General features: G+C 56.8%; 1 protein-coding gene across 1 annotated transcript; it reads left to right on the top strand.

Annotated features, from left to right (window-relative positions):
- The first annotated feature begins 678 nt into the window (after positions 1–678).
- On the top strand, positions 679–14,640 carry DEF6 (DEF6 guanine nucleotide exchange factor). The gene is made up of 11 exons (XM_052815499.1): positions 679–967; positions 6,147–6,287; positions 8,032–8,217; positions 10,098–10,325; positions 10,408–10,554; positions 10,745–10,853; positions 10,937–11,235; positions 11,777–11,943; positions 12,149–12,347; positions 12,770–12,860; positions 13,027–14,640. The coding sequence occupies exons 1-11, from the start codon at positions 758–760 to the stop codon at positions 13,236–13,238; spliced, it is 1,989 nt and encodes a 662-aa protein (XP_052671459.1). The 5' UTR covers positions 679–757; the 3' UTR covers positions 13,239–14,640.
- The last annotated feature ends 2,833 nt before the right edge of the window (positions 14,641–17,473 follow it).

Below are 17,473 nucleotides of genomic sequence, written 5' to 3'. Positions count from 1 at the left end.
CAAGGACTCCTGCAAGCCTAGATTAAGGGAATTGTGTCAATACAAGAAAATGTGTCTGTGAACGCATCCTACAACCCTCTGAGCTGGGGAGAGAGACCTGGGCTGGCTTCCTCGACCCAGCAGGAGTAACCTCAGCCCCTCTGCTGTGTACCTCTGCCTGGGGCAGTTTGTGGACACAGCCAGCGTAGAGAGCACCATAGAATCAAAGAACAATTTAGGTTGGAAAAGACCTTTAAGATCATTGAGTCCAGCTGTAAACCTAACATCAGTGCAGGCTCCCAGCAAATCAGGCGGTTTATTTTTCGGATATACCAGAGGAGTTTGCAGAGGAAGAGGTTTCTGCAGGCAAGGAATGGGCATAACCTGGGAGGGCTGCAGCAGGCTGGATCTCTGCTCGCCTTACTTGGTGCGACTGATCCCAAAACAAGCAGGGCTGGAGCCTTTCCAAAAGGCACAGCCCGTGCTTTCGCTGCGAGGGGAAGCTCTTCATTTAAATCCCAGAAGAGGAAGCTGCTATTTGAGTCAGGGAGGGGATTTCTCTCCGCAGAACGCAGATGCCGAAAAAGCTTTTGATCTCTAGGCTGAGCTAGCAAAAGGTTACGAATCCCTGTCCTGTTTGTGCTCCGGTGAGCCCTGATTGTGCAGCCCTGGGCGCGGGGCATCTGTCCGTGGCAGGGCAGGGGGAAAAGACCTGCAGCCCAGGGGACCGTGGGGCCGAGATGGGGACCGTGGGCTTCTCCGGGGTGCACCCAAGCAGATGGCGCTCCTGCTTCGTGCGTCCCCCGCCGCCCAAGGCTGGCGAGGCAGGCGGTTTCCTGGAACCGGATCCCCGGCCTTGACAGAACCTCCTCTGCCATCGCCGCCTGTAGCCATGGACCTGCGAGCGGAGCTGCTGAAGTCCATCTGGTACGCCTTCACCGCCTTGGACGTGGAGAAGAGCGGCAAGGTTTCCAAATCCCAGCTCAAAGTGAGTCCCCAGGGAGGCTCGGACGGCCCCGGCGTAGGGCCGGCGGGTGGGCTGCGAGGGACAGAGCGGGTCCAGGGATGCTTTGCATCCCCCCTGGGTTTCCTCGGAGGAATTATTAAGATTAATAAGATCTTGCTGTTGCCTCCACGCAGGTTTTAGTGAAGTTCTCTGTCTCTGCCTCATCTGCCTCAAAAAAAAAAAAAAGGTGGGGGGAGTTAATGCTCAAATGTATTTTCTAGGTGAAAATGCGGAGAAATCTAATTTTTAGTTTTCAGTTTCTTACGCTTTTTTATGCCCAACTAGCAGCCCAAACTCAGTTTATATTTTCTTGCTTGCCAGAGCACCCGCGTTTCTCCTTCCTGTTCAGCCAGTGGGTCTGTAGGTAAAGGCAGACCATTTTTAAACTAAAACTCCTCGGTGGTCTGGCCAGAAATAACACAGCACTTTTAAAAAAAATCTCTACTTTCCCCTCTCCCCCACCCCCTCAGCAGCTTTGTAGAAAGCTCCTACATTCAGCTGTTCATCAAAACCATTGTGGCTTTAAAAGCTTTTTTGTCTGCCTCTGGGACTGGGTCTGGTCAAATCCGCCAGGTTGTACCTTGGCTTTGACAATAATTATTGATTCTTATTTTATATTTTTTCCCTTTACAAACGACGGGACTCCTTTTTTGTTGGCGTGTAAATGTCCCGTTGTGGTTCTTATGCTGGCACTGGGGTTGGAAATGCCGGTTGGAGCAGGGGGCTGCGATGCAGAGGAAAGACCTGAGCTAGAAACATGCAAAACACAGGGAGATGTTGCGTCAGGACTTGGCAGCTGCTGCGAGTCTGCAAGATGGGTTGTGAAATGCTGTGAAGAAACCTCTTTTCCTCTATTCCCTCTGCTTTATAGGGCTTCCCCCGGGACAGACTGCAGGGAAGGTGCTGGGCTTGGCAGAGGGGGCATGTTTCGCCCAAAAATCAAGAGGGTTTTTTTGCAAGGGTCTGGAGGAGAAGTAGCAGGAGCCGGGCTTCTCCTGATCAGCCGCTGCCTTTGCAGCCGAGACCCTTCGGCTGCTCCCCAGAAATTCGTTGCACGTAAGCCCTGTGAGCTATGCTCACCTACTTAAAACTGTAGAAATATCTGAAGGAATTAAGGAAAATCCCAAAGTAGGCCAGAGCCTAATTCCCCTTACTAATCCCAAAGAAGGGCTGCTGTGCTCCCCTTGCAACATCCCCTGCACCCAGGCCCCGGGTCCTGCACCCAGCCCAGGCGCTCTGCCAGCCCCAAAAGCGCTGAACACGTGCAGCGCTCCTCTTGCAAGATCTTTATTACCGGTGAAGATGCTGAGGCAACAGAGACCCTAATTTTAACGGCAATTTCCTAGAGAGTTAGTGCAGGGGGGCTGGGAGAGCTGCAAACCCTCGTGCAGGGGCTGTGGGGATGCTGGGGACGGTGGCAGTGGCTTTGCCCAGGGTGACATTTCAGAGGGGAAGGGACATTTGCCCCTCGCTGTGTTTCCACCCACCTTCAGCGATGGGACAGGACGGCAGCAGGTCAGGCTGTGCTGTTGCACAACGAAGCTCAATTCTGGATAACTTTCCACCCGCCTCGAGGCTGGGGAGAGCTCGTTTCCATCCCCCATTGCTGCCAAACACTGGCTCAGGTTTGCCCCAGCCTACACAAGCCAGCAGCGGCGTTTCTGCTTGTTCAGTGCAGAAAAAATCCAGGGTCTCACAGGTTTGAGCAGTAACATGTTACAGCCATGGTGGCCATGCCCTCTCCAAACTCCTCCCGGGTTGTGCGAGCCGGGCTGCGCTCTGTTCCTTCACCCAGGCATGTTGCTGCAAGAAGGGTCTTGAACAAAGATGGGAGAAATGCCGGTGTTCACAGCATTTGCACCTACAGAAATAAAACCAGCTCCAGGAGCTGGGGTGGGATTTTGCTGGTAGACGAGCAGCATGCCGGTGGGAGCTGGGTGCTCAACTCCTCTGACCTCTCTCCAGCCAGATGTAAAGCAGCGTTTCAATTTATTTAATTTAGCAGCATTTCAAAGCATGATGGCAAAGCTGTGGGAAGCCGCTGGGTTCAGTAGTTGAGTTCTTTGCATGGACGCTCCTATGCAAGCAAGCATGTGCATATGTATATGTGAGTGTAGGTGTGTATCTGCACAGGAAGGAAAGAGAGTCTTGTGGTTGAGTGCTACACGTCAAGAGATGTCGGGTAGTTCTGTTCCCAGCGTGGGCACGTACCAGCCCTGCTCTTGGATGAGCTTTTATCCTCTCCGTGCCATCACATCCTCCCTGGCTGAGCTGGGGGAGCTACTCCCCGTCTCTGCGAATGCTGGCTGGGATGTGGGATGCGGCTGCTGCAGGCAGAGCAGAGCTGAGCCCTTTTGGGCAGCCGAGCCCGGCTGGGGCAGGCAGGTGGGAGCCACTGAGCACCATCCTGGTGCTTTTTGGCACCTCTACTCCGCTCCTGTCCCCCTTCTGGAGAGGAGCAGTTTGCTGAGTGGTCCAAGAACTTGGTCTCCTGAGGCTGCCCGCTACAGCAAAGCCCTTGGGGAGAGGAGAGGAGGAGGCAGGGGGGCAGGCGAGCGGTTTAAATGAAGGGCTGCGTGTCGGGGGGGCATCAGGATCCCCCAGCCACTGCATGGGTTTGCAGATTCAGGGTACAAATGGCAGGGGAGGTGGCTCTTGCTCGCTTTTTGAGAAAGAACCCATAGCCCGTGCAGGTCTCTGGGTCTAACTGGTGCCTTGGGCAGGGGGTTGGTTAGCACAGCACAGCCTGTTTATGGACCCCCCCGGCGGCAGGAGGGAGGTGCCTACCTTGAACTGAAAGCTCCTCTGCTTGTTATATGCACAAAAGGCTCTTGGCACAGACCAGTGGGTCCCAGTTTGGCCAATAACGGGTCTGAGAGCAGCTCATCCGCTCAAACAGCAGGGAAAGCCTTCCCTGATGTCAGGAGCTGATGGACCTGGGGCTGGGCTTGAGCCAAGGGGTCCTGGCTGAGGGGGTGGCAAGGCAGCTGTCCCCCACTCGTGTCCTCCTCGCTGCAGAAAACGGGCAGCTCAAGGGACCTTTGCCACTGGCAAAGCCTCCCAGCGCTGGGGGTCCCCTGGGACAGGATTCCCTGCACCCCCAGCTCCGGGGAAGCTTCGATTTTCTCAGCAGGGCTGGTCTGATTGTACATGGGGAAACTGAGGCAGCAACCACACTCCCTGCATGGTGCAGGAGCCCCGATCCCCCTGCTCCCACCCGCCAGGGCCAGAGGGGTTTGTGTTTAACACAGGGAGCCAGGCTCCAGCCCAAAAGGTCACCCCGCAGCCCTGGCATCGCCCCTGGCATCTGCCACGGGGGGGGGAAGAAGAGGGGCTGCCATTCTCCAGCCGCATTAAATATTCCACCCCCGGCTCTGGGTTGGCAGCAGCTGTGGGTGGCTGTGGAGCAGTGGGAGTGGGGGGTGATGGGGGGCAGGAGAGGAGGGGAGAGGGTGGAGAACAGCATTGGGGCTGGTGCTCGGAGGGATTTTGGGATGCTCGGGGGTGTCGGGCAGACCTCTGCCCCTGCCCCGGCCATCCCCTGCACACCTCAGGGGAAAGGTTGTGTCACCAAACCGCTTTCAGGGCATCCCTTCCCCCCCCCCATTATTTTCCCCTCCTATCCCTTGTTTCAGAGCCCGGGGCGGGGGGTTCCCACCTCTCCTCTCTCCGTGGGGTTGGGGCAGCCCCAGCCCCACGCACCCTGCTATCGACCTGCCCGGGGCTTTCCTCTCCACCCTGACCCACTTTCATTTTGTAGGTGACCGCTCCGGCGAGCAGCGGGGCTCTGGTTCACAGCGTGCCGGGGCGGATGGAGGGGCTCGGAGTGCCAGCCACAGCCAGGGGCACACGCAAGACCTTCAAGGGCTTTTTTGGGGTGCTGTGAGAGGAGGTGCGAGGGATGGGGACGAGGCCCCACACTGGAAACAGGGAACAAGATGCAATTCCCAAACGGTCCATCCATCTTGATAGATTTGTTAGCCATCCTGGAGGATGCCCAGGGTGTTTCCATCCCTCTCCACCCCTGTGCAGACCACGGGGCTGCACTGAACCCCAAGAAGCGCAGCCATAGCAGCAGCGCTTAGGGCTACAGCCCGCTCGGTGTTTGAGCACAGGGTGGAGTCCTGCTGATAATATCGGTCCGGAGGGTGAAAAACAGAAAGAAAATCTGGTTAGGCAAGAACTGTCTCCAGCTGCAGCAGCCGGCATCGCCTCCGGCGGCTCCTCTCCTGCTGGGAGGAAATTTCCAGCCCTGCACGGAGAGGAGCAGAGATGCTGCACACCATCTCCTCCAGCCCCTCTCTTGAAACCTTGGCAAGCTGCATCTGCAAACCCTACAAGCCGTCTCTGCAAATCCCGGTGCAATGGGACGGCATCAGTTTGGGATGCTCGTTTAACCATCTCCTGCTTGCTGGGAGGTAAAGACGAGGAGACAACGGCCTGGCCGGCATCGTGAGCCGGAGATGCTGGTGGTGCTCATGGACAGCCTTGCTCCGGGCTCTGGCCACTGGCCCGGCAGTGGCGTGGGCTTTCCAGCATGTGGGAAATTTGGGAGCTTCAAAACATGCTTTGTTTTGGGGGATTTGAACAAAAATGGGCTGGTTGGTGACGCTTGCAGACTGCTTCTAGAGATGGTGTCTCCCGATCTCTGTTGTCTGCTTCCATGCCAGACAAAACCTTTTCATAGTTTCTTATAAGTCTTTTCTTATTTTCATCTTTGCGTCTTTCTGTGCCCCATTGGCAGAAAGCAACCGCTGCCAGGCTGGGTGCCGTCGTTAGTTATGTTTTCAAGAAATTGCTAAGGGCAGCTGCCAAACGGCATGGCTTGGGGTGGCTTATCATCTTTTCTAGATCAAAGCATGTCCTGTTTGTTCTCTAATGTTTGAAACAGCCCTTTTTAAAAAAAAAAAAAGTTCCCCATGTGCCAAGAAGGAAAAGAAATGAATGTGGAAAAATCCTCGCTTTTTCCCTGTTTCTAAATGATTCTCTAAGGTTTAAATGCGGGAATATTCCCCTGTCCTTCTGCCAAATCCAAACCATGCCTCGATGCTGTGGCTGCAGGGAGGGGCACAGTCCCCAGGTGGGTGGGCGGCACCGTGGGGATGTGCCGGGGCAGGGTTGGAAGTTGTTCACCTTCTCCCCGTCCCTTGTACTCGGCCAGGTGCTGTCTCACAACCTGTACACGGTGCTGTGCATCCCTCACGATCCTGTGGCGCTGGAAGAGCATTTCCGTGATGATGACGATGGGCCGGTGTCCAGCCAGGGTTACATGCCGTACCTCAACAAGTACATCCTGGATAAGGTGAGCCCCGTGGGCATCCCCCTGACCTGCTGCATCTCAGGTGGGGACACCACGGTGCCTGGTCTGCTCCTGCATCCCGTAGCAGCCCCACGGCTCCACTCCCCTCTGCTCTTGGAGATCCCATGCCTTGGTGGGTGGAAAAAGGATACAGAGGGTTGGGGAGCACTCAGGTGAATGCCAAAATGAGTGAGAAATGTTTAATACCCAACACCTCCTTGGCAAGAATGAAGTCAGCCCTTTCTATTAAGGCTCTGGATGGAGGTGCATCTCTGCCCACATTTCCTAAAGAGCTCAGAGAGAGAAATGAGCCCCTTTTTCCTCTTCACCCCTGTTCCAATTTGAGGTGTGACATCATTTGGCAAAGAGGAGGAGAGGGAGGAGGACGAGGTGCCGGGGCAGGACCAGAGCTTGGGGTGGGCAGGGGCTTTCTCCCTTTTTTTTCTGCGTGTCTCAAAGGCACCTTTGTTTGGCACAGCGAGACTTTGCGGCTGGGTGCTTGTTTCCTCCAGGCATGTGAGGAGAGGAAAAATGACTGACAACTTTCTTCCACTGTGTGCTCGAAAGAAGGGGGGGCCCGGAGCCGGGTGCAGTAACCCTTCCCTCCCCTGCCGCTTTCCCAGGGCTGAGCCGTGCCTGTCCCCGGTGTGCGGTGCTCCGTGCCGGTCTCCGTGCCGGTCCTTGCCTTGCCCTGAGCTGGTCAGGAGCTGCCCAGCCTGGTCCAGGGATGCTGATCTCAGCTGCGGGGATCTGGTCTGCACCGAGTGAGGCCAGACCCTTCCCCAGCACCCTCTGCCCCTGGGGCAGGCAGCTGCCCAAGATCAGCGCAGCCCAATCTCCCCATCACAGAGCAGCCAAAATGCTTCCAGTTTCCCATGTGGTTCTTTGGGAAATGACCTTTAAACCCCTTTCTTCTGTTTTTGCCATGGCTGATAAAATCCCAGAGGCAGCCTGAGAAGGAGAAGTGGGTTTTCCTAGTAAGAAGGGCTTTCAGCTTTCCACCACCCAAAGGTTTTTCTCCAGCTCTGCTGCTGCAGGCTGCAGTCTGCCCTCACGCTGGCCACGTGCAGCTCACACAGCTGGGATGGAGCAGCCAGATGCAGCCAGGCTCCTTTGGTCCCCATCACAGTTCACCAATGCCGCACCGAAACTGCCGCACGAAGCATCTCACGATGCCGGGCAAGCGGTCACAGAAGCTCATGGACAGGCAGCGGGGCCGAGGTTGATGGAGGTGTCATTCCTACCTCCACTGCTGCCTGCCTGTGGGCCATCACTTCCCTTCGCTGAGCCCCAGTGCCTCTTTATGGTCAAATGGGATAATGAGAATGACCCAAAGCCAGGGAGGCACTGGGGAGGTGAGCTTGGGAGAGCACCACCACAACGCTGCGTGTGCTTCACCACGGGGTTCCTGCTGGTGCTCCAAAGCCCGGCAGGACATGGCTGAGCCACCGTGGCCGTGCCACGCTGCCCGGGTGCTGCAGTGGCCCCGTAGCATCTTCTCTGCGGGCCGGGACACCTTGCTTGCCCGTGTAAGGGACCTGTGTGGGTGATGCGTACTCTGGCATTGTAGGTCAGTGCCCACTTACGCTCTAGCTGTGGGTCCCACGTATCAATCACCACATGCTTCTCACCAGCAGGGACAAGAGATTTCAGGTGTGAGGGCTTCTCCCCTCCAGTGCTTCCCCTCCCAGAAACCCCCTCCGCAGCCCTGCAGCACCACGCTCACCCCCCTGACTCCTGCCCACAGGTGGAGGAAGGTGCTTTTGTCAAAGAAAACTTTGATGAGCTCTGCTGGACCCTGACAGCAAAAAAGAATTACAAGCCCGACCGGAACGGGAATAGCATTGTATCCCACCAAGATGCCTTCAAGCTCTGGTGTCTCTTCAACTTTCTGTCTGAAGACAAATACCCTCTCGTCATGGTGCCAGACGAGGTAGGACCTGCCTCTCCCCCCGCCGTCCCCATCCTCCCACGGCTCTGTGTGCTGGCAGAGCCCCGTTTGGGGATGACACATCCCGCTATCGCTTCCTGGCATGTCCCACCACATCCTGCAAGATGTGGTGTTCCAGCATGTGAAAGAGCGCAGGCCAGGGGTGGGAGGAGGGGGCTGTCTGCCCTGGGCACCCCCTTGTATGCTCACGGCCACCCCTGCTGCCCAGGGAGAAGGGGGTGACTTGGGAGGAGCTGGGAGGACCCCTCCAAAATGCTGAAGCGTCTCACATACAGATGTCTTGGAAGATGAGGTGTGGGCTGGTCCATATTGCTCTTCCATGGCCCAAGCCTACGCCAACGAGTTATTTTGCCTGCTGTGAAATGACCATGCCAGTTCTCAGAGCCCCAACCAAGGAGCATCGGCAGCTCAGCTCTTCCTGGAGCTAGTCCCCTGCCTAAAGCCCTTGCATCTCACCCAAGGGTTGAGTAGAGCATGGTGTTGGAGGACTCCTCCTGATTTTCAAGGGAGAGAAGGAGAAGATGATAAGAGACCCTTAAAGTTTGGTGCAATGGGAGGTTGCTCCCTGTGAAATCGCCATCAGGCTGGATGGGGCTGTGTCTCTTGGGCTGTTTTACAGCCTGTGCCACCATGAAGGCAGTGGCAGAGCAGACCCAGTTGTCCCTCTCCATGCCCGCTGCCATCAGGCACTCACCCACTGCCCAGCATCTGGAGAGTTAAGACCAAGGTACCCGGGTGCAGCAAAGCTGCTGGCAGTAATCTCCAAATCTCCAAATGCCACCCAGCATTTGGAGGGGGAAGTTTTCCCTTCTCCAGGGGTCAGATCAAACCCCCATGAGAAGTTAGGCAGATCTGGGGAGGAGGGATGAGCTCAGAAGCCGAGCAGCCTCGCCAGAAGGAGCTCAGCTGGGCAAACAGCTGCTGTCTGCTTCTACACCATCAACCTCCTGAGATCAGCAGAAAAGCCAAAAAAAAAAAAAAAAAAAAAAAGGGCAAAAAAAGACAAGCAGCGCAGTGCTGCGCAGATGTAGGAGGGCAACCGCACTTCCTGCTCCCCAGGAGAGATGTTTCCTGTTCCCCAGACCATGACAAACTGAATCATGTTTCTGCTTATTGGGCTAAGCTTGAAAAAAAAAAAAAAAAGAAAAAAATAAACTACATTAAATTCTTGCCCTTCTCCTAGTTAGGTGATGTGAAAAAATCCAGCTAGGTGCAGGGAGTCTACTGTGTTTCACCTTTCTGCGTGGCTCTCTGCAGTCACCCACCCTCCTTGGTCCCTAGATCGCGGGTAGAGGAGAGCTGGCAGCAAAACTTGAGCTGGAATAAGTCTTCCCGACATCATGTCAACCATTTTAGCTCTTTTTTAAAGCAATTTATTTACAGTTTCAAAATGATGCTCATCTCCTTCATAGGGACCTCTTCCCCTGCTCCTCCCCAGTGTTTTTAGGATGTCAGCTGGAAACCAGAGCGGTGCTGAGGTCAGGGCCATGGTGTGACACACCTGCCTTGCAGGCTGGGTGTTGGGGGACAGCAGCGTTGGTCTGTTCTCCCTCAGGCCCTTGACTTCTGCACAGTTTTCTCACTCTGCAGACAAACAAGCCAAAAACATCTCATCCTTGTGGTTAAAAGGGAAAACCTCCCAGTAGTGGTGAACCTCTAACCCAATGTCAACATCTTGAGCCTGCCTGCTGCCTGGAACACCTTGGCCATGAGCATCAACCCTCATAAGGGGTGATACGTCTGGGATAAGGGTCCTCCATCTCCAGGCTGGAAAGAGATGTGGGCTTGGACTCTCCAAAACGGGTTGGTGGGACAGGGACAGCTCTCACTTTCCCTCGTCGCTGAGTTCCCCATCCCCACAGGTGGAGTACCTGCTGAAGAAGATCTGCACGGCCATGAACGTGGAGCTGAACTCCTGCGAGCTGGATGACTACCTCTCCCAGGAGCCGCAGGGGCAGGGGGGGCTGACGGTCTGGCAGTTCCTGGACATGGTGAACTCGGGGCGGTTCCTGCGAGGCATCGAGCAGGAGGCTGTCAGCATGGCCGTGGAGGAGGTGTACCAGGAGGTCATCGAGGACGTGCTCAAACAGGCAAGGAGCCCACATGTCCTGGGGCACAAACCCCGTCCTGCCCCCCCACCCTGTTATTGATCCCCATGTCTCTCGGGCGCAGGGCTACCTCTGGAAGAAAGGCCAGCTGAGGAGGAACTGGTCAGAGCGGTGGTTCACGCTGAAGCCCAGTGTCCTGTCCTACTACATGAGTGAGGAACGGAAGGAGAAGAAGGGGAGCATCGCGCTGGACAAGCACTGCTGCGTGGAGGTACAGCCTGGGCCGCGCTCAGCTCAGGGACAGGAGACCCAGGAGATCCCCTTCAGACCCCAGGAGGGGGATCCCAAGAATACGCAATTTCACATCCACGAGCATGGGAGAGCCAGTCCTACGGCTGAAGAAAGTGGGGATAAGGTGGGGTACGGGGCGGGTATCGCCATCCGGTGTCCTCTCCCTGCAGGTGCTGCCCGACCGGGATGGGAAGAGGTGCATGTTCTGCGTGAAGACCTCCTCCCGCACCTACGAGATGAGTGCCTCCGACACCCGGCAGCGCCAAGAGTGGACGCTAGGTCCGTGCCCACCCTGTGCCCCCTCCCCAGCTTCCCCGTGCCCCCCCACCGTGTCCCCACTGACCGTCCCTTTCCCTCCCCAGCCATCCAGACAGCCATCCGGCTGCAGGCTGAGGGCAAGAAGTCCCTGCACAAAGACCTGAAGCAGAAGCGACGGGAGCAGCGGGAGCAACGGGAGCAGCGCAAGGCGGCCAAGGAGGAGGAGACGCAGCGGCTCAAGCAGCTCCAGGAGGAGAAGGAGAGGAAGCTGCAGGAGCTGGAGCTGCTCAAGGAGGCCCAGCGGCAGGCAGAGATACTCCTGCAGGAGGAGGAGCAGCGGCGGAGGCAGCAGCACGAGGAGATGCAGAGGACCCTGGAGATCCAGCTGCGGGAGGCTGAGCAGGTTGGGTGCATCCTCATGGCGTGTCCTGCAATAGGGCTGCGTCGCTCACAGGGTGGGTGCTTCCTTCCTCTTCCCTTGCCCATGGCAGCTCAGGGGGTTTGGAGGAGCTTTTAGGAGCACATCCCACTCTTGCAATAATGCTGTTGCCACTCATCACCTCTGGGCTCCTGGGGGCTGTATGTGACCCGGGGACAAGGGATGGAGGGGTCAGCACCACCGTGCGTGAGATACTTGAGGAGCAGGAGATGAGGACAACCTGCCCCGAGGTATATGAAGCTGGGGGGCAGGTGAGAGGCAAGTGCTAGTGCCAGGATGGCCAAGGAGCTCATTTCTGACCTTGCAGCCAGCACTGACTCCAAATGATGTGGTGTGTCTCCTTAGCAGGGAAACAACCTTGCTTCGGAGCTCTCTCCATGGGCTCTCCCTGGTGTGGGAGATGTCTGGCCCCATCCACCCAGGGATGCGGGGGTAAGGGGGCCCTGGGGATGGCCGCGGTGGCTCTGCCGCCTGCCCACGCTGATAGCTCCTCTCCCTGCCGCAGGCTCGTGCCTCCATGCAGGCAGAGATGGTCCTGAAGGAGGCAGAGGCAGAGCGTCAGCGCAAGCGCATCTTGGAGCTGGAAGACATGCAGGAGCGTCTCCAGGAGGCCCTGCAGCAGGAGGTGAAAGCGCGGCAGGATGAGGAGTCCGTGAGATATGCGCAGGCCAGGTAGGACCAGGGCATCCCTGCTCCTCCTCGACTAGCCCCACTCCCAGGGCAGCAGCTGGGCATGGGGACATGCTCCCCAGGGCAACGCAATGCTCCCTGGGGTACTGGGATGTGCTGGCGACTTCCCAGTATGCCAGCAGAGATGGGGGAAGCTGGTGGAAGAAGTGGCAGAGGAATGTCCTCACCTTTTGCTCTTCATCGACAGGCTACTGGCTGAGGAAGAGGAGAAGCTGAAGCAGCTGATGAAGCTGAAGGAGGAGCAAGAGGAATATATCATCAAAACTCAGCGGGAGAAGCAAGTCCTCAAGCAGGAGATGGAGAACAAGAACAAGTGTCTGGAAGAGGCGCAGAAGCAGCTGGAAGAAGTGAGAGTGAACAGGCAGCGAGTGGACCAAGACGTCATGGTGAGCATCACACCGGTGCCACATCCCTTCGTGCTGCGAGCCCCGCGGGACTTCCCAGCCCTCCCTGAGTCACCTCCGCACTAGGGAGGACTGAGTAGCTTTGGGGACCAAGCTGGCATTGCCTCGGGGGTTTGCTGAGCTGTGCCATGTGCAGGCACAGGGTGATTCAGTGGCTGAGATGGGACAAGCATGTCCTGCTCCAGGGGGACAGCGCTGGTGTCCAGAGCAATGTCGACAGTGGGAGTGTGCAGAGGGGGGAGGATTGGAGGAGGAGCAGAAGACCTAGAGGAGGGTGAACTGGGTCTCCATCCCAGAGGGAGCCTCCAATCCAGGCTTACTCAGGGGAGGGAAACTCCTGCCCACGGTCCCGGGATGGGGGCTGTCGGGCAGCTGGCTCACCCCTCTCCTCCATCCCCTCCCAGGCGGCCCAGCGGAAGCTGCGACAGGCCAGCACCAACGTCAAGCACTGGAACGTCCAGATGAACCGACTGATGCACCCCATCGGGCCGGGAGGTAGGAGACGCCATCACACCCATCTTCCCTTCTTTAGGGGCATCCGGGGGCTGGAAGGACCCCCATCTTTCAGAGAAGATACCCCAATACCTCTGGCAAGGAGAGACCCCGCAACCCTTTTCCTTAGCTGAAAGGTAAACAATCCTCTTTTTCTGTCCGTCTCCAGACAAGCGTACAAATGTGAGCAGTGGAGGCTTCACTGGCTACCAACCCATCCTCTCCCGGAGAGATTCCTCCCTCAAACTCAAGCAGAAAGTGGAGGATAAAGGCAGCAGCCCCACAAGGGACAACAGCAAGGAAAACGTGAGCAATGGTGGGAACAGCAGCATGCCGCCGTCTACGGATGCAGACACCATGACCACAGAGCCCACCAACTAGCCCGGCAGGATGGCAGAGCCCAGCAGGAAACTGCAGGGCCCAGCACATCCCTCCACGCGGACAGTCAATACGGCCATCTCTGGATGGAGACAAGTGGGGACCAGCACGGAGCCTATAGGTGATTACGTATAAGGCAGAGATGCTCCCATTTTCTTCAAAGGGCTGCAGCCACGACGTGCCGGGAGGCTCAGACAGCCCAAAATTGGGGAGAAGGCAGCAGGGCCATCTCCTCTGGGCTGCCCAGGTGTGGGACCTGGACTCAACTCCCCAGACTCTGGTTTCCACCCTGCCTAAAAAAAAAAAAGCCACCAGTGGGTCTGGACCACGTGGCCCAGGGCTGCAGTTCCCCCTTGGTTTCTACCAGCAACCGTTCTGCATCACCTGCTGCACCCCTGGGTGCATGGCCCTGCAACGGCAGCTGCCAGGGAAGCCTTGGCAGACTGAGCGGTGCCTTCTTGCCACCCCCCACAGAAAGGCCAGGGTGTCCTTAACTAACACGTGCATTCCCTGAAGGTGGTTGTTAGTCACTGGAGTCACGTAGATGTTAGCAGAAGCCAATAAGCAATAAAGCTTTTGGAGCTGCTGGCCCACAGACCTCCTTTCCCGCACATCTGTGGCCCTGCAGGCACCAGATGTCCCTTCTCAGCAGTGCAGGGTTTTGATTCCCACTATAGAAGAGAGCCCATTAAAAGAAATCAGACACCACCCGTGGAAAGGGGCTCCACCAGTGGATTTTGGGTTGGTCTGTGGAGGGCCAAGAGGGACACAGAGATGCTGGTGAACTGCCCATAGACGATGAACTCCCCTCTGGGTGGGAGGGCAAGCACAGGGGTAACATCTCGGAGGGCCAACACCTCTATATGATTAATTAAGTGCTTGTATAGGAAGGTAACAGTGCTCTGGGCTTCGTTTAGGTTTTGCCCTTGGACTGCAGGACTCCCTGTTTCAGGAGTGGTCCAAGGCCCACAGAAGGCAATAGTAGAGACTCCCAGGGGCCATCTGAACTGGGAGCCAGTGGATGTGGCAGCCCTCTTCAGTAACACTGGCCTGGCCTGTCTCCTGCTCCCCGAAAAACTGAGAAAAAAAAAAAGCCAAGTCTGCTGGCAAACCTCCTTGCACAGAAAAAAAAAAACCCAACCCACGCCAACATGGGGGTTAGTTTTTCCAAGCACCTCTGTTTAAATACAGTCCCATTCACCTGTGACTTTGGGATCTTTATTGTACGGGGCACAGAGCCCCAGATCACATAAGGGTCCCCTCTGGAAACAGGCACTGGTAGCAAGCCCTGCATCAAACCCCAGTTCACGGTTGCTCATGCTGATTAACTGCAGTTCGTTAGGGAGATTACAATCTGTTTCCTACTCCTGCGGCTTTCAGCATTTGCTCACACAGCTCTTCCACACACCCCTCAGTTTTTACAGTGTTTCTTTTTTACAGTTATTTTTCATTGTGCCTGACGGCGAGAGAGACCATTTCTGTGGGTGCCAGTGGAGCGGCATGGCTGCCCCAAGACAAAGTGGCTCTGTGTGCCCATGAGGGTGACCGGGTGGCCCCGTGCCCCAGTCCCACGCAGCCTTGCCGACGCACAAGGAGGGCATGGGTGGCTGCAGCCCTCGTGGTGATGGCCGTGGTGGCCCTGGCCCTGCAGGGGCTGCAGGTCAAATTCATCACCTCTCCTCCTCCTTCCCACTGCACTGGGATGCAGCAGGGTCATCCTGAGCCACGGTGTGTCCCCTAGAGCCCCGTGCAGATTTGGGGTTCCTGTCTGGCCCTGTGCCATCCTGGCTGGTCCACTTGGACACAAGCTCCCTCCACTGTGCACAGGTTTTCTGGTGGAGCGAGACCTCCCCAACACACAGCACCAGAGGCTGGGGCTCTGTCTTTGAAGGAGCATGGGGGCCATGGTACGAGCGGCTGCAGCCTCCCGGGGTGACCCTGGCAAAGCTGCTCATTGCTCCGTGCGATCCGCAGGCAGAGCGAGAACGGAGAGGGTGCCAAACGCTGGTGTCTGCAGGGAAGGAAATGGGCTGGGTGGAAATGCACTGATGGGAGACAGCATCCTCCCTTGTCAGCTTCATTTGCTCAAGCTCATATCTGATCAGGCATCAGGACAGGTAGGTGCCATGCCACGCCACATCTAGGCAGGGAGGAAAAGGGCCCGTCTCGGTGGCTCTGTGCCACAGCCTTGTCACAAGGGCGCTCTCATCCTGTGCACAGCCCCGCATCCCTGCCAGTGACAGTGGCATCGCTTCTCACCAGCTCTGGGGCTGCATCGTCCCTCCTTAAAGCAGCTCACCAGAGCGTTGCTTTTGCTCCCGAGAGCCAAGTTCCCATGTGGCAAAAAGCTATACATTAATTGCCACGGGCAAGGACAGGCGTGGAGGGAACAGCCGGAACCAGTGTCAGCACCTGCCTTTGATCCACCACCAAGTCTGGATGCGCCCAGATCTGTGTCATCCTCCCGGAGCGGCCGACCGAGGGTTGGAGCTTACCTAAGTCAGCAAGCAGTTGATGCACATCGTCGGCGTGCACCCCGGCGCTTCCAACTAAGAATAAACTCCTGCAGGAGGATCACAAGGAGAGCTCACGGAGGCACGGGGAAAGAGCAACTCTCTGCTGCTCCCACCATCCCGCCCCTGCACCACCGCGTGTGTGCACGGGGTCTGCACGCCCGTGGGGGTCTCCTGTGGGAAACCCTCTGGAGCTTTCTGTGGGGTATCATCACGTGCGTGAGCATTTGCAGAGTCAGATGCAAACCTTGCTGCTCTCTACATGAATCTTTCGCAGCCCCAAACCCACAGCTCTGCCCAAACTCCGCCGTCCTGGTGCACTGGCCTGGGGCTCCATGTTTTCAGGAAGGACAGGTCAAATCCTAATCGTGGCTACATCTGCATTACCGAGGGGCATCATCTGAGCTCTGTACTGCTCCTTGAGTAACTGTAGTGGGAACAGGGCCTGTGCTTTTTAACCATAACATCACTTACCAGATTAGCCACTGCCGTGGTTTACCTAGGGTGTTGTCATGGTTTAACCCCAGCCAGCAACCAAGCCCCACCCAGCCGCTCGCTCACTCCTCCCGGTGCGATGGGGGATGAGAATTGGAGGAGTAAAAGTGAGAAAACTCATGGGTTGAGACAGTTTAATATGTAAAGCAAAAGCTGTGCACACAAGCAAAGCAAAACAAGGGATTCATTCCCCACTTCCCATGGGCAGGCAGGTATTCAGCCATCCCCAGGAAAGCAGGGCTCCATCACGCCTAACGGTGACTTGGGAAGACAAACGCCACCACTCCGAACGTCCCCCCCTTCCTTCTTCTTCCCCCAGCTTTATATGCTGAGCATGACGTGATATGCTCTGGAATATCCCTTTGATCAGCTGGGGTCAGCTGTCCCGGCTGTGTTCCCTCCCAACTTCTTGTGCACCCCCAGCCTACTCACTGGTGGGGTGGTGCAAAGAGCAGAAAAGGCCTTGACTGTGTCAGCACTGTTCAGCAGTAACAAAAACATCCCTGTGATATCAACACTGTCTTCAGCACAAATCCAAAACATGGCCCCATACTAGCTATTGTGAAGAAAATTAACTCTATCCCAGCCAAAACCAGCACAGGTATGAAGGTATAAATTAGCTCCATCCCAGACCTCAAGTAATGGCACCAACAGCAGAAAGCTTGCAACACCTCCAGTGGGCAGCTGGTCTAGCCCTGGGGGGGTGGAAAGCAGTGAGGGGCTCAGATCGGGAAGGGGAGGAGAGCCCCAGAGCTCCCGCAGGCACTGGGAATGGCGCGTCATGACAGTCCCACAGCATCCAAACAAATACCTGGCCTGGCAGAGCTGGTGCCAGCAGCAATTTGGTCCTCGGGTCCCAGTTTCATTGCCTGAGACAAATCCCAATTCCCTCCCTATTCCAGCACAGCGTGGGCTGGAGCATGCCGGTTACTGCCAGGCCTCCTGCCCAGGGCTGACCGCTAAGGGCTCAGCGGCATGTCCCCGGCCCCTCTTTCTGCTCCTGCCATAGTGAGTGCCCCCAGATGAGCCACCCTGCCTGTGACACGGAGCTCGGTGCCACCTCCGGGGCTTCTTCTCCCAGACACGTCCCCAGTTACAGCCACAAACTGGCCTGACCCGAGACGGTTTAGTGGGGAGGTTCCCGGGGAGGCTGCCGTCCCCTCTGCCCTCACATCTGCAGGCAGGATACAAGTGCCCCCCCCCAAGCCCGCGTTGCACGGACGCAGCCCC

Source organism: Harpia harpyja, chromosome 19 (genome assembly GCF_026419915.1).
Source record: "Harpia harpyja isolate bHarHar1 chromosome 19, bHarHar1 primary haplotype, whole genome shotgun sequence".
In the NCBI taxonomy this organism is placed as follows: Eukaryota; Metazoa; Chordata; class Aves; order Accipitriformes; family Accipitridae; genus Harpia; species Harpia harpyja.
Note: the sequence above shows the minus strand (reverse complement) of the source record. Positions and strands in the feature narration are given on the sequence as shown.

Coding starts and splice junctions, on each gene's coding strand:
- DEF6 (XM_052815499.1), top strand. CDS start 758: ATGGCGCTCCTGCTTCGTGCGTCCCCCGCCGCCCAAGGCTGGCGAGGC. Junction 10,326..10,407: donor TCGAGGACGTGCTCAAACAG/GCAAGGAGCCCA, acceptor TCTCGGGCGCAG/GGCTACCTCTGGAAGAAAGG. Junction 11,236..11,776: donor AGCTGCGGGAGGCTGAGCAG/GTTGGGTGCATC, acceptor TCCCTGCCGCAG/GCTCGTGCCTCCATGCAGGC.